The sequence below is a fragment of the Gnatocerus cornutus genome, chromosome 6 (assembly GCF_029298725.1).
Source record: "Gnatocerus cornutus isolate USDA-ARS CGAHR chromosome 6, icGnaCorn1.1, whole genome shotgun sequence".
Lineage (NCBI taxonomy): Eukaryota > Metazoa > Arthropoda > Insecta > Coleoptera > Tenebrionidae > Gnatocerus > Gnatocerus cornutus.
In genome coordinates, this window is record NC_142238.1 from 15963564 (window position 1) to 15980475 (window position 16912).

Here is a 16912-nt window from a genome sequence, read left to right on the forward strand (position 1 = left end):
TAAACGTAAAGAAGAGATTAACTCGATTTAGCCTTCTTTTATTGAAAAACTATAAAACGGCTCGTTAAAGGGATGTAAAGCGCGGGTAATTACTAATTGCCATCTTTATAGTTCCACATTGCGCTTTTTTAGCGCATTATTTGAATGTCCCAGTTCTCACGCGTCCTTTTTTCTTAATCATTATTCTTAACTTTAACCGTTTTCTTTGTTTGTGTTCACGCAACATAACAGATTTTAATTCAGGTTCATTTTTATTAAATCCTCGAAATTACACAAATCTTCGTTGCACAAATAACAGGCGCCTTCAGGTGCGTAAAGTTGGCATTTCTGGATCCAGATGGTGATATTAGCAGTGCCCACACAAGTTTTGGTAACTTCGGAAAAACTATTAAAAATCCAAACGTTTAGAGGAATTAATACCTGAATTTCCGGCGGCCATGGAGGCACAAAGAGAATGCGGATCTTCACAGATTTCGATTTGAGTTTTGCAAGGATCACATTGTCGCTGGTAGCAGTATTTGACGGCGTGAACTAAAAATAACGTTACAAAAAGAAGGAAATTGAGAAAGCGCTCACGTTCTTGTGCCAAGAAGCAAAAAACTAAAGCTGATAAAATTGTCGAAGGATGCATGTTGGATAGTGACTGCTTTAAAGAAGGCTATATATAGGTTGTAACGATATGTAAATTGAAATTCCGCGGAATTCAATTGCCGCAATTGGGCATGTTATGGGTTTCCTAAAATCAATTGCGGTGAACCGATGCAACCTTAATTAAATTTTTATAATTTCGAGAAATGCGCGTTTAGTGTTAATTAAATAAACTTGGCTGTGTTTTCACAGCGGGCGACAATAAATTTGATTACATCTAGTTCTGCTGCAAAAAGTTAATTAACAAAATTTTTAATTTCAGAGCACAGCTAGAAGATTCATTGCGCACTCAGGTCGTAAATTAATGTTTTTCAAAACAAACAAAAGCAGGGGCGGGTGAAGGAGGGCCCCGCAAAGGCTCCTTTGGTATACTTAGCAAGCACGAGATGTTTCTTATGTGGGCCAAAAATTAAAACTATGGAGCCAAAATTGAAGATTTTCTGAAATTTGAAATAATCTAAAATTTCCAATAATTTTTGTCATCTTTAAAATTTTGTACGTTTAATAGGTTTAAGCTGCTTTTTATGTGAAGAAAAAAAAATTATAGACCCAAAATAAAAAAAATACCTAAAATTTTTGTATTGATATTTGAGTGCCATAAGTTAGCTTCAGTTGGTTTTTAATTTTGAAAAAATTCAAAATCATAGACACAAAATTGCCAATTTTAGAAAATTTTAAGTTTTCAAGAAGACGAAATTTCCATTAATTTTCTTCACTTTGATGTCTTGATGGTTTTTTGCTTAATATAAACACTTAATATGTTTCTCACTTGAGCAAAAATTAAAATTTTTGATCCTAAATTGCAGATTTTAGAAAATTTTATTAAAAAATACCTACAATTTTTTTATTTATTTTTCTGAGTACCATAACTCCAGTAAACCTCCAGTAAATCTATTTCTTTGAAATTTGGTGCAATTACTAAGCTTGAATTAGATTTTAATTTGGAAAAAATTCAAATTTATGGGCACAAAATTGACAATTTTAAAAAAATTTAAGTTTCAAGAACACAAAATTTCTACTATTATTCTTTACTTCAATATCTTTGGTAATTGTTGTTCTTTATCATCGAAATTTGGTATATTTAATAAGTTTGGTCTGTTTTTTATCTGAGCAAAAAATGAAAATTTTAGAAAATTTTGTTATTCTTTTTTTTTATTTTACTGTTTATTATTATTTTATTATTATTTATCCGCTATTGCTCCGGCATTTTAGGGTCTTCTTTTTTGATATTTGCCACACTTGATAAGCTAAAGTTATTTGTTAAATGAGCAAAAATTCAACAGTGTAAGCCTAAAATTATATATTTTTTAAAAAATAAAAATATTTGATAAATCAGTACCATAACATATTATTTCCATTTTTTTTCAAATTTACTGCAGTTAATAAGCAAAAATTACAAATTTTTAGGAAACTAGAATCTTAAAAAGGACCTTAAAAGGTTTCAAAAAATCCTTAAAAATTTCCATTAGTTAAATCCCAGAAAATTCTGTAGGATCTTAAAATGATCGAATTTAACTTTACAAAATATCAAAAAGTTATAAGATTCCGCAGAATGTCGACTCCCAGAAGATTCTTTAAAGATTGTTAGAAATTCGCGATGAAAAAAAAACAGAATATCACTAAATTCCAGAATAAAATTATATAGTATCCCATAGGATTTCAGGGAATCCTGGAGCATCCTAAAAATGCTAAACACTCCGAAAATTGTTAAGAATCAGATAATTTCAGATCAAGAATGTAAAAAATATCTAACCGAAATTTACAATTAATGGAGTTTAAAAAAAACAAATTAATAAAGCAAATCTAGAGAACTTAAACAAAACGAAGAAAGCCATCCAAATCGCGCTTAATCCGCCTCTGGACAAACCTAAACCGATGTCCCAACATTTTTAGATACTTTGATGTGTCTAAAACCTTCAGTGACAAACCCGCATTTACATTTTATGCCTTCCCTTGAAATACGAGGTCATAAATAGGTTGATGCCTCGTGTAAAACAAGCTCATCAAAATTAATATGACGGTGATAACCCGCCGATTTATCACCGCAGCGGAGGTCGTACAACGAATCGCTTTTTTTTGTTGCAAGAGCAGTGAAATGATTACCCAATTTCTCAGTGGGATGCAAATTCAGGAGGTGCTTGATACTCTTGATTAAATTGGATCTGGTTATCCTCAAGTGGCCCCGGACAAAGGTCTCCATCTAAATTGTTTCTCGTATTTCTCCGGTCGTCTTATATCGATGATCTCTCCAATTTCTGCTCTATGAAAGCTTGGGTAAAAAGAAGAGGACAATGCAGGGAATGTTAGATTTATTATCGCGTGTGGTGGTATCATTTAACTACCTAAAATTATATGGGTGGGATTTGAAGCAAATGGAGATAATTGGACGCTTTGTTCTGGATCGGAGACGTTATCTGAGAGACAAGCTATCCGGACATTAATCTCCAAGAGTTAGATACAGCTTACCTTGCTTGCGTGCAAATATGCAAATGCGAAGGAAAAATTTATAAGAGCGAAAAGGACATTTTTCTAACGGAAGTCTGGCAATTTGCAGATAACATCAATTATCAAAATCAAAATCATCGTAATTATTGGATCTGCCCGTGTAGCTCAACAATAATTAAAATTATATTCACGTAAAGAAAAACAAATAAATCTTCTTTTTTAAGGTCTGTAATTCTGACAAATTCTACGCCATTTTATCTAAATTTGGAGAGATTTCTAAATTAGACCTGAAATTCCAAAATTTTAGAACGTACTAGACAATTTTTGGGAATTTTTGTTCTGTAGTGAACCAAAAATTTGCAATTTATTTCATTCAATTTTTTAGTTCTGTGAATTTTAACGCCGAAGCAATCAAATTTGAGAAGGTTACTAATTTAGGCTTGTTTATTAACTAAGCCAAATTTCAAAATTCTAGAGCAAACGAGGCAATTTTTGGAAATTTTTATTTTGTAGTGAACCGAAAATCTGTAGATTTTTTAATAACTTTGGTGGCTCTGTAAATTTTAACGTCAAAACAATCAAATTTAGGGATGTTACTCGCTTTTTAATCGTACTAAATTGCAAAATTATAGATCGAAAGAGACAAATTTTGGAATTTTTAATTTTAAGGCTGAACCGAAAACTTTTGAAAAAATATGTTGAGGGCTGTAACTCTGGCAATTTCAACACCATATTAACTAAATTTGCGAAGGTTACTAATTTAGACTTGGTTATTAACTGTACCAAATTTCAAAATTCTAGAGGAAACGAGAAAATTTTTGGAAATTTTAATTCAGCAGTCAAACGAAAATTTGTAAAAATTTTAATTAAATTTTCTAGTTCTGTAAATGTTAACGTCAAAACAACAAAATTTGGAGAGGCTACTATTAATTGGGCCTAACTTCAAAATGATTGACCAAAAGACACAAATTTTAGATTTTTTTTATTTTAAGGCTGAACCAAAAACTTTTGAAAAAATATATTGAGGGCTGTAGCTCTGGCAGTTTCAACACCACTTTAACTAAATTTGCAAAGGTTACTAATTTAGACTTGTTTATTAAGTGAGCCAAATTTCAAAATTTTAGAGCGTACGAGACAATTTTTGGAAATTTTAATTCTGTTGTGAACCGAAAATTTCTAAAATTTAAATTTAATTTTCTAGCTTTGTTGAAAGTCAACGCCAAAACAATAAAATTTGGGAAGGTTACTATTAATTGGGGCAAATTTCAAAATTATAGACCAAAAGAGACAAATTTTGGAATTTTTTATTTTAAAGATATTTTTTTTGGTAATTTTTGGTAAGATTTGGTAATTTCAACGCCATTTTAACTAAATTTTAAGAGGTTACTAATTAAGACTTGGTTATTAACTGTACCAAATTTCAAAATTCTAGAGGAAACGAGAAAATTTTTGGAAATTTTAATTCAGCAGTGAAACGAAAATTTGTAAAAATTTTAATTAAATTTTCTAGTTCTGTAAATTTTAACGTCAAAACAACAAAATTTGGAGCGGCTACTATTAATTGGGCCTAACTTCAAAATGATTGACCAAAAAACACAAATTTTAGTTTTTTTTTATTTTAAGGCTGAACCAAAAACTTTTGAAAAAATATGTTGAGGGCTGTAGCTCTGGCAGTTTCAACACCACTTTAACCAAATTTGCAGAGGTTACTAATTTAGACTTGTTTATTAAGTGAGCCAAATTTCAAAATTTTAGAGCGTACGAGACAATTTTTGGAAATTTTAATTCTGTTGTGAACCGAAAATTTCTAAAAAATTTAATTTAATTTTCTTTTCTAGCTTTGTTGAATTTTAACGCTAAAACAATAAAATTTGGGAAGGTTACTATTAATTGGGCCAAATTTCAAAATTATAAACCAAAAGAGACAAATTTTGGAATTTTTTATTTGAAAGAAATTTTTTTGGTAATTTTTGGTAAGATTTGGTAATTTCAATGCCATTTTAACTAAATTTTGAGAGGTTACTAATTAAGACTTGGTTATTAACTGTACCAAATTTCAAAATTCTAGAGGAAACGAGACAATTTTTGTAAATGTTTATTCTAGAGTAAACTGAAAATTTACATTTTTTTTTTATTAAATCTTCTAGTTCTGGGAATTTTAACGCCAAAGGAATCAAATTTAGGCTACTAATTTAGACTCGCTTATTAATTGCAACATCAGTTATCAAAATCATCGTAATAATTGAACCTGCCCGTGTAGCTCATCAATATTCAAAATTATATCCACTTGGGCATAAAATAATTGATTTTGATTTATACAAGCTGATCACACCCATTATCGAAACTATGCCGATCACACAAACCGGAGCTCCACTTGTAATTAAACAATTCCGTTGTAAATCCTCCTGGATTAGTGCCAGCACGTCCCAACCCCCAAGACGAAAATTTGCAAAAAGTCCTCCAACAAAGTACGATGAATCCGTGCGCATTGTGGTGCAATTAAGGGCGCATTTGCATAAAACCATAAATATGTAGCAGCTGTGAGGCTACACTAGATCATCTTTACCATTAACATGGACGTGGAGGCGCTCAGGTGGAAACTTGATGCAATTTGATCAAAGACTAAATAAACTTCATGTTCTTAACAGTGTTATGAAAGTTGGGTCGAAATTTCATAAATCACCGAAGAGCTTTCGTGTAATTGGCGTTAATCCGGACTGTTTAACAGTGAGGGTAATTTCTTCGATGCCATCGGCCACTCATAAATTCCGGAGGTAAAACAATAATGAAAGAGCTATTTTTAGCACCGCGACTCGCATTAATCGTAATCAGAAATTGGCTGTAGCTAATACAATGCCCACCTAATTTACCTTCAAGGTCTCCACTATTGTGTGCCAGTTCTTGTTGTGGGAAGTCGTTGCCACACAACTAGACTAGAAAATTATGGGGGTTTATTAACTGCTAATTTGATGGCCGGTCTCGGGGCACTTTTCACGTCTCTTGCATAAACACATCTTCATTAGATTAGATTTACGTGGCAGTTCCGCATCTCACGAAGATTGATTTATTTAGAATGACTCGAATTTCTTCTTTACGGGAATTAACGATTCCTCGCATGAAAATTTAATGAAGACGCAACTTGTTCATAACAAAAACAAAAATTCATTTGCGGCTGATATAAGAAAAGCAAAGTTATTAAGGAGTTTCCGGGTGTTTTCTTTGCTCGTCAAAACGACACGAGGAATTCGGATTCCGTTGGAGCGAACAGGAGAAAATTATTACTTGCACAGTTGTTGGCGATTTTGTGGATTTTTACTACTAAAATCACAAGTTTGTCTGCCTCTTATTGGCTTTTGGATTTGTCTGTTTGATTACTTCGAGTTGCTTCAACGTTTTGATTAGACACTGGTGAGCGCATTGTTGCAAAGATGCTTGCCTACATTTTACAATGTAATCAACTTTCTTTAGTCTGAAAAAAATAAGAAAATTTAGATCATCTAAGAAAGATTACGCCGAATCTAAAGTAAATCTAAATAATAGAACTAAAAATATAAAAAAAAATGTTTTTTAATAAAAACAAATTGTCAAAAATATCCAAAAAGCTGGTTAATCGAAAGATGCTTGCAATAGGTAAAGAGAATCGAAAGAATCTTCTATCTTTAGCGCCTGTAATTCTGGCAATTTTAACGCTATTTTATATAAATTTGAGGGGGTTACTAAAGTAGACCTGTCTATTAATTGTGCCAAATTTCAAAATTCTAGAGCGTACGAAAAAATTTTTGGGAATTTTTATTATGAAATGAACCGAAAACCGTAAATTTCTTCATTAAATTCTCTAGTTATGGGAATTTTAACGCCAAAGTAATCAAATTTAGGGAGATTACTAATTTAGAGTTGCTTATTAATTGTACTAAATTGCAAAATTATAGACCAAAAAAGACAAGTTTTGGAATTTTTTAATTTAAGGCCAAAAACCAAAAACTTTTCGAAAAATATGTTGTGGCTGTGGCCCTGGCAATTTCAACGCTTTTTTAACGAAATTTGAGGAGGTTACTAATTTAAACTTGTTTATTAATTGTGCCAAATTTCAAAATTCTAGAGCGTACGGGACAATTTTTGAACAATTTTTATTTTGTAGTGAACCGAAAATTTGTAATTTTTCTCATTAAATCTTCTAGCCCTGGTAATTTTAACGCAAAGACAATCAAGCTTAGGCAAATTACTAATTTAAACTTGCCTATTAATTGTGCCAAATTACAAAATTATAGACCAAAAGATACAAATTTTCGATTTTTTTTATTTTAAGTATGAAGCAGAATCTTTTGAAAATAGATGTTAAGGCTTTAACTCTGGCAGTTTAACTTACAGGGATGTTACTAATTTAGATTTGTTTATTAACTGGGCCAAATTTCAAAATTCAAGAGCGTACGGGGCAATTTTTGGAAATTTTTATTCTGCAGTGAACCGAAACTTTGCATTTTTTTTCATTAAATTTTATAGCTTTGTGAATTTTAACGCCAAAACAATCACATTTGGGCAAAATACTAATTTAGACTTGCCGATTAATCGTGCCAAATTATAAAATTATAAACCGAAAGAAACAAATTTTGGAATTTTTTATTTTAAAAATAGATAAACCAAATTTTCTAACTAAATTTTGGGTCTCAACCGTACTTAAACCTCCCCTGTTCCTCTATTCTATTTTTCTTTCTTAATGCGCTTCCATTTTTATTCTTCTTTTTGCACCGTCTTGCAGTTCCCAGAGTTCATTTTTCTGAATTCTTTTTCTTCGCAATTCGCAATTCCTCTTTACCGCGAAATAAATCCACGTCCGCAACTGCAGACGCGCTTTCCGGCCAGTTCAAAAGCTCATTTTTTCTTTCCGCTGACTCAGTTAATTTATAAATTATGTAAATGCTCTCTCTATTATCAGATACACGTTTACACTGCAATAAATTTCCATTTTTTGTCGCGATATTATCTTCCCAGAATTTCGAGAAATCGTTTAAACATAATAAACAACTTTTTACATTATGCGTCTAATTTATAATCTGCGAAATCCAGTAGATTCGCGTAATTCCGCGCGCTGTGATTTATGCCGCGGTTGTAATCTTTTAATTATGGCTTTTTTAATGGTAAATAAGAGTGAGCAGTAACAATGCGAAAAACTGTAATCGCAAACATCGTATTAATTAAAAGCAACACTCTCACGGAACTGCGGCAATTACGGAATAATTGATCAGCATTGTCGAATCGGAAGTTTGAAATACAAGCCAAACAACGGTTTTAAAGCCACTTTTTCATCATAACGGTTAGTTTAAGTAACGTTAATTTGAGCCGAAAATGTTTTATTTAATTACGAAATTTTGCGTGCATTCCGCACATAAACTGCACAATTTTGGTGATTAATTAGAGTGAAATGTGAGGCTTTTAGTCAAATTAATACAATTAGTTTCATATTGAGAACAGAGGCGGATTAAGGTCGGATGAGACTTCTGAGGTCGATATCTTGCTTGTTTTTGAGCAAGCTCATTTTACGCAGAATTTGTAATGTTAAAGCTTTGTAATGTTCGAAATCGGAAATTTTGAAATTTTTATTTTAAGGCCAAACCAAAAACTTTAAAAAAAATTATTGCGGGCTGTAGCTCTGGCAATTTGAACGTCATTTTAACGAATTCTGGGAAGGTTACTAATTTAGACTTATTTATTCACTGGGCTAAATTTAAAAATTTTAGAAAGTACGAAACAATTTTTGGAAATTTTTATTCTGTAGCAAACCTAAAGTTTGTAAATTTGTCCTTAAAATATTCTAGCTTTGTCAAAACAATGAATTTTGGGGAGGTTACTAATTTAGACTTGATTATTAATCGTAATAAATTACAAAAGTATAGACCAGAACAGAATTTTGATTTTTTTTATTTTAAGGCTGAACCAAAAACTTTTGAAAAAATATGTGGAGTGCTGCAGCTCTTGTAATTTCAACCCCATTTTAACCAAATTTTGGAAGGTTACTAACTTAGACCTGTTGATTAACTGGGCTAAATTCCGAAATTTTAGAGGGTACGAGATATTTTTTGGAATTTTTCATTTTGTAGTGAACTAAAAATTTGTAATTTCTGTTATTAAATTTTCTAGTTCTGTGAATTTTAACTTCAAAATATCAAATTTAGGGAGGTTTCTATTTAGACTCGCACGTTATTCGTACTAAATTGCAAAATTATAGACCAAAAGAGACAAATTTTGAAATTTTTATTTTAAGGCCGAACCAAAAACTTTTGAAAAAATTTATTGCGGGCTGTAACTCTGGCAATTTGAACGTCCTTTTAACGAATTCTGGGAAGGTTACTAATTTAGACTTGTTTATTTACTGGGCTAAATTTAAAAATTTTAGAAAGTACGAGACAATTTTTGGAAATTTTTATTCTGTAGCGAACCTAAAGTTTGTAAATTTGTCCTTAAAATAGTCAAAACAATGAAATTTGGGGAGGTTACTAATTTAGACTTGATTATTAATCGTAATAAATTACAAAAGTATAGACCAGAACAGAATTTTGATTTTTTTTATTTTAAGGCTGAACCAAAAACTTTTGAAAAAATATGTGGAGTGCTGCAGCTCTTGTAATTTCAACCCCATTTTAACCAAATTTTGGAAGGTTAGTAACTTAGACCTGTTGATTAACTGGGCTAAATTCCGAAATTTTAGAGGGTACGAGATATTTTTTGGAATTTTTCATTTTGTAGTGAACTAAAAATTTGTAATTTCTGTTATTAAATTTTCTAGTTCTGTGAATTTTAACTTCAAAACATCAAATTTAGGGAGGTTTCTATTTAGACTCGCACGTTATTCGTACTAAATTGCAAAATTATAGACCAAAAGAGACAAATTTTGAAATTTTTATTTTAAGGCCGAACCAAAAACTTTTGAAAAAATTTATTGCGGGCTGTAACTCTGGCAATTTGAACGTCCTTTTAACGAATTCTGGGAAGGTTACTAATTTAGACTTGTTTATTTACTGGGCTAAATTTAAAAATTTTAGAAAGTACGAGACAATTTTTGGAAATTTTTATTCTGTAGCGAACCTAAAGTTTGTAAATTTGTCCTTAAAATATTCTAGCTCTGTCAAAACAATGAAATTTGGGGAGGTTACTAATTTAGACTTGATTATTAATCGTAATAAATTACAAAAGTATAGACCAGAACAGAATTTTGATTTTTTTTATTTTAAGGCTGAACCAAAAACTTTTGAAAAAATATGTGGAGTGCTGCAGCTCTTGTAATTTCAACCCCATTTTAACCAAATTTTGGAAGGTTAGTAACTTAGACCTGTTGATTAACTGGGCTAAATTCCGAAATTTTAGAGGGTACGAGATATTTTTTGGAATTTTTCATTTTGTAGTGAACTAAAAATTTGTAATTTCTGTTATTAAATTTTCTAGTTCTGTGAATTTTAACTTCAAAACATCAAATTTAGGGAGGTTTCTATTTAGACTCGCACGTTATTCGTACTAAATTGCAAAATTATAGACCAAAAGAGACAAATTTTGAAATTTTTATTTTAAGGCCGAACCAAAAACTTTTGAAAAAATTTATTGCGGGCTGTAACTCTGGCAATTTGAACGTCCTTTTAACGAATTCTGGGAAGGTTACTAATTTAGACTTGTTTATTTACTGGGCTAAATTTAAAAATTTTAGAAAGTACGAGACAATTTTTGGAAATTTTTATTCTGTAGCAAACCTAAAGTTTGTAAATTTGTCCTTAAAATATTCTAGCTCTGTCAAAACAATGAAATTTGGGGAGGTTACTAATTTAGACTTGATTATTAATCGTAATAAATTACAAAAGTATAGACCAGAACAGAATTTTGATTTTTTTTATTTTAAGGCTGAACCAAAAACTTTTGAAAAAATATGTGGAGTGCTGCAGCTCTTGTAATTTCAACCCCATTTTAACCAAATTTTGGAAGGTTACTAACTTAGACCTGTTGATTAACTGGGCTAAATTCCGAAATTTTAGAGGGTACGAGATATTTTTTGAAATTTTTCATTTTGTAGTGAACTAAAAATTTGTAATTTCTGTTATTAAATTTTCTAGTTCTGTGAATTTTAACTTCAAAACATCAAATTTAGGGAGGTTTCTATTTAGACTCGCACGTTATTCGTACTAAATTGCAAAATTATAGACCAAAAGAGACAAATTTTGAAATTTTTATTTTAAGGCCGCACCAAAAACTTTTGAAAAAATTTATTGCGGGCTGTAGCTCTGGCAATTTGAACGTTCTTTTAACGAATTCTGGGGAGGTTACTAATTTAGACTTGTTTATTCACTGGGCTAAATTTAAAAATTTTAGAAAGTACGAGACAATTTTTGGAAATTTTTATTCTGTAGCAAACCTAAAGTTTGTAAATTTGTCCTTAAAATATTCTAGCTCTGTCAAAACAATGAATTTTGGGGAGGTTACTAATTTAGACTTGATTATTAATCGTAATAAATTACAAAAGTATAGACCAGAACAGAATTTTGATTTTTTTTATTTTAAGGCTGAACCAAAAACTTTTGAAAAAATATGTGGAGTGCTGCAGCTCTTGTAATTTCAACCCCATTTTAACCAAATTTTGGAAGGTTAGTAACTTAGACCTGTTGATTAACTGGGCTAAATTCCGAAATTTTAGAGGGTACGAGATATTTTTTGGAATTTTTCATTTTGTAGTGAACTAAAAATTTGTAATTTCTTTTGTTAAATTTTCTAGTTCTGTGAATTTTAACTTCAAAACATCAAATTTAGGGAGGTTTCTATTTAGACTCGCACGTTATTCGAGACTACTAATTTACTAATTTACTAAGTTACTAATTTAGACTTGCTTATTCACTGGGCCAAATTTTAAAATTTTAGAAAGTACCAAAAAATTTTAGGAAATCTTTGTTCTGTGGTGAACCAAAAATTTATAATTTTTTTCTTAAAATCTTCTAGCTCTGTGAATTTTAACGTCAAAACAAACAAATTTTGGGAGGTTACTAATTTACACTCGCTTATTAATTGTGGCAAATTTCAAATTTCTAGACCAAAAGAGACAAATTTTGGAATTTGTTATTTTAAGGCTGAACCAAAAACTTTTGAAGAAATGTGTTGAAAGCTGTAGTTCTGGCAATTTCTACGCTATTTTAACTAAATTTAGGGAGGTTACTAATTTAGACCTATTTATTAACTGGGCCAAATTTCAAAATTTTAAAGCGTACGAGACAATTTTCGTTACTTTTTATTCTGTAGTGAAGCGAAAATTTGCAGTTTTTTTCATTAAATTTTCTAGCTCTGTAAATTTGGGAAAATTACTAATTAGACTCGCTTGTTAATCGTACTAAATTGCAAAATTATAGACCAAAAGAGACAAATTTTGAAATTTTTATTTTAAGGCCAAACCAAAAACTTTTGAAAAAATTTATTGCGGGCTGTAGCTCTGGCAATTTGAAAGTCCTTTTAACGAATTCTGGGGAGGTTACTAACTTAGACTTGTTTATTCACTGGGCTAAATTTAAAAATTTTAGAAAGTACGAGACAATTTTTGGAAATTTTTATTCTGTAGCGAACCTAAAGTTTGTAAATTTGTCCTTAAAATATTCTAGCTTTGTCAAAACAATGAAATTTGGGGAGGTTACTAATTTAGACTTGATTATTAATCGTAATAAATTACAAAAGTATAGACCAGAACAGAATTTTGACTTTTTTTATTTTAAGGCTGAACCAAAAACTTTTGAAAAAATATGTGGAGTGCTGCAGCTCTTGTAATTTCAACCCCATTTTAACCAAATTTTGGAAGGTTACTAACTTAGACCTGTTGATTAACTGGGCTAAATTCCGAAATTTTAGAGGGTACGAGATATTTTTTGGAATTTTTCATTTTGTAGTGAACTAAAAATTTGTAATTTCTTTTGTTAAATTTTCTAGTTCTGTGAATTTTAACTTCAGAACATCAGATTTAGGGAGGTTTCTATTTAGACTCGCACGTTATTCGTACTAAATTGCAAAATTATAGACCAAAAGAGACAAATTTTTATTTTAAGGCCGAACCAAAAACTTTTGAAAAAATTTATTGCGGGCTGTAGCTCTGGCAATTTGACCGTCATTTTAACGAATTCTGGGGAGGTTACTAATTTAGACTTGTTTATTCACTGGGCCAAATTTTAAAATTTTAGAAAGTACCAAAAAATTTTAGGAAATTTTTGTTCTGTGGTGAACCAAAAATTTGTAATTTTTTTCTTAAAATCTTCTAGCTCTGTGAATTTTAACGTCAAAACAAACAAATTTTGGGAGGTTACTAATTTACACTAGCTTATTAATTGTGGCAAATTTCAAATTTATAGACCAAAAGAGACAAATTTTGGAATTTGTTATTTTAAGGCTGAACCAAAAACTTTTGAAGAAATGTGTTGAAAGCTGTAGTTCTGGCAATTTCTACGCCATTTTAACTAAATTTTGGGAGGTTACTAATTTAGACCCATTTATTAACAGGGCCGAATTTCAAAATTTTAAAGAGTACGAGACAATTTTCGTTACTTTTTATTCTGTAGTGAAGCGAAAATTTGCAGTTTTTTTCATTAAATTTTCTAGCTCTGTAAATTTTAACGTCAAAACAATCAAATTTGGGAAAATTACTAATTAGACTCGCTTGTTAATCGTACTAAATTGCAAAATTATAGACCGAATAAGACGAAAATTTGAGAATTTTTTATTTAAAATTTTTTATTCATTAGTTTTGAGAAGCTTTGCAGCGTTCCAATTCTTTGAAGTTTCCTGACTCCGAATGTATATTTTTATTAATAAAATCTTCTAGACTTTTTTATTGTTTGAAATGGAAATGTGATTACAAAAGTCTCTTTGAGAGCTTTGATTCAAAAAGAAAATGCGCAACATAATAACTGCCAACATTCAGTTTGCACATATCCCATGTATGCATCCCGAATGTGTCTGTTGATTTGTGCTGCAAGCCATGCGACCTACATGTCCCTGAAAATCCAATTAGCAACGACATGTTGGCTAATTTTCAGTATATTGTTTCGGATGGAGGAGACAGTCCGGTTTTGCTATCATCACCTCATCAGCATTCCGGAAAAATAACTCGTAACGTTCGCCAGACGAGATTTCGCCACGGATAATGGATATACGATGTATAAGTTTTAATAGAGATGATGAGAAATAATGGGAGCGCATATTACGGACCCAAATAAAAAGAAACCGTTTTTGCCCTCCAACAAATCAAATAGAGCAAGAAACGTGACTGAGCGAGGTCTGGAGAAATTATTTAATCGTGATTTCAAGCGATTTATTATGTCTGCATGAGGGTCACTAAGAAATATCGCCAAGGAGGATTTATTTCGGGAAACGGATAGTCAAATTTGTCAAGATTACTTAGATAGAGTAATTAACATGGGAAATTTGATAGCAAATACCACCGACACTCCTAGTTCGTATCGATTGCGTGCTCGCTGTTAATAATCTAAATTAGACGTGAACAGCGGCTTCATAGAAAATTCCAAGAAAATCGCGGGAAAGTTGAGAGGATTTCCTCCTGAAAACGAAAACCAACAATGTGTTCTAGAACACCCCTCTTTCAAAAGAAGTCAAATTGTAAATCATCGTAGGTTGAATTACTTACATTTTGAAAATTTATGTTTCAATAATTGCATTTTTTTTTTTTAAATTTTGATGGTATAATTGGTTAAAATTCTATAATCGACAACAGAATATGTGCTACTCTAAAACCAAGTCAACTGGGTAAAAAATTCCAATAACCTAGTTGGCAAAATTTTATAACTACACTGCGCCGCTAAATTAACGCAAACTTTAAAAATTTTTTTTTTTAAATGGACAAATTTTTTCTACAAAATTAAGTGGGAATCGCTGTGATTTTTACCTCGAGTTTTACAGTTGGCCTCGACAGACTTCTTATCTAACGATTTTTTGTCACATTTGTGTTAAATCTGTTAAAGAAACTGTTTAGTTCTGAATGCATTGCAAAAGTTTAATATGCACTTTTGAATTGTCCTATAAATATTCCATCAAATTAAAATAATGGTAAGTTGGTGTGAATTGTCAATAATTTTTTTAAAGCCATTTTAAAATTAATAGACCAATTTTGCGTTAATTTTGCTGGGTAGTGATGTACATACAGTCCCGCTCAAAACTGTTTGCCCTCTAACATTTTTTTAAATACATAAGTCTAAAATAATTTATTTCTTCCGCTTTTGTTTGGCGGTTTTTGTTTTCATGTTTATATACCTCATTGATGCTAACAGCAATTTTTTTCTTTTTTTGATGTTTTAGAAAATATCAATTTTTTTATTTTTTAATGTACTTTTAGAAATTTTGAAAAAGTTATCGTTTCACATATTTTCACAATCCATCAGTCTATAAATGTAAATACGAAAGTGTTGATTGACGATTACCGTTTTTTTTTAAATCATGAAGGTGTTTGACAACAGAACTTCTTTAATTTGTGGTTGCGAAAGTTTATTGTTCTTGAAGTTTTTCTCAAAAAATTAGTGACAGTTTTGTACAGAAATGGTGAAGAAAGTTAAGTTAGATGTGGAAACGCGTCCAATGATTATCGCTTACCACAGAATCAGCAGAAATAACCTCGAAATCGCAAAAGAATTAATAATATTTTTAAGTGAGCAACTATTTTTGAGCGGCAGTGTAATTAAAATCTCTAGAATGTGCTCTCTTTTCTCAATAATTTCCAATTTGCTAAAGTTAATGTACGAATAGAAAGTAGAAAATTCCCCAATTTTCATAACTGTAACACAAAAATTACTAAAATTACAATGTCAGAACATTTTGCTTCCTCTTGAAAATTAAAATTTCCAAATATTGTGTTTTTTGCTCTACGATTTTGCAATTTGGTTGAATTAATACACGGCTCAAAAGTAGTAGTTTTCCCAAAGTTCATGCTGAAGCAATAAAACTACCGAAATTTTAATAGGATGTCGGAAATTTTTGCATCGTTTTTAAAATAAAATTTTTAAAGTTTTTGTCTTCCGTTCTAAACTTTTGTAATTTATTAAAATTACTACATAACTCATAGCTAGTAACTCAAAAAAATTGAGTCTTTTGCTCTACAGTTTTGCAATTTGCTATAGTTAATTGACGGCTCATAAGTTATATTTTCCCGAAATTTTATAGCCGTAGCACTAAAATTACCAAAAGTATTATAAAACTAGTTATGACATTTGATAACCACGTTATTGCAATTTCTTATCCATCTGCCTTGGTTTTAGAGTTGTAAGACATACATGCTTTCACATCTCTGCTTTTCACAGCAAACATACTGTTGTCGATTATAGAATTTAAACGGCTAAGCCATCAAAAGTTTTAAAAATGAGGAAAAATAAATTTTCATAATTTTCCAAAATAAAAGTAATTCAACCTACGACGATTTAAAATTTGACTTCTTTAAAAATAGAATAGAATACATTGTTGGTTCTCGTTTTTATAAGCAATTTTTTTCGAATAAAATTGTGTCCGCTAAAGGCTCAAATGACCTCACGCATCGTAAAATGGTGGATGCGCCGGGCAATTTTATTGTCCTTCGTGTTTATTTTTAGTTCGTTTTCCCAACCCCGCACTAGCGTCACAATTTGTTTTCAAATTAACAAATCATTATATGACTTCTAGAGTAGTTAATTCCCACTCGAATTCATGAAATTATCGCTTCTCCGCTTCCAAATTGCACTTATTCAAATTGGCATATCTGCAGAAACCACGCTGCTCCTCTAATTGAATGTAATCCCTAATTATTTCTGATAAAGTACAAACTTGGAACAGA

General features: G+C 30.7%; 1 protein-coding gene across 1 annotated transcript; it reads right to left on the reverse strand.

Moving 5' to 3' along the window:
* Positions 1-234: 234 nt before the first annotated feature.
* LOC148173399 (uncharacterized) lies at positions 235-743 on the reverse strand. The gene is made up of 3 exons (XM_088039931.1): positions 577-743; positions 421-531; positions 235-374 (listed from the first exon to the last, which is right to left on the reverse strand). The coding sequence occupies exons 1-3, from the start codon at positions 629-631 to the stop codon at positions 235-237; spliced, it is 306 nt and encodes a 101-aa protein (XP_087896057.1). The 5' UTR covers positions 632-743.
* Between the last annotated feature and the right edge of the window lie 16169 nt (positions 744-16912).

What these genes read in the sequence shown, in the direction of transcription:
- LOC148173399 (XM_088039931.1), bottom strand. Translation starts at nt 631, where the DNA reads ATGCATCCTTCGACAATTTTATCAGCTTTAGTTTTTTGCTTCTTGGCA. An exon ending in TTGCTTCTTGGCACAAGAAC is followed by an intron (nt 532 to 576) that starts GTGAGCGCTTTC and finishes CGTTATTTTTAG; the next exon opens with TTCACGCCGTCAAATACTGC. An exon ending in CATGGCCGCCGGAAATTCAG is followed by an intron (nt 375 to 420) that starts GTATTAATTCCT and finishes GTTTTTCCGAAG; the next exon opens with TTACCAAAACTTGTGTGGGC.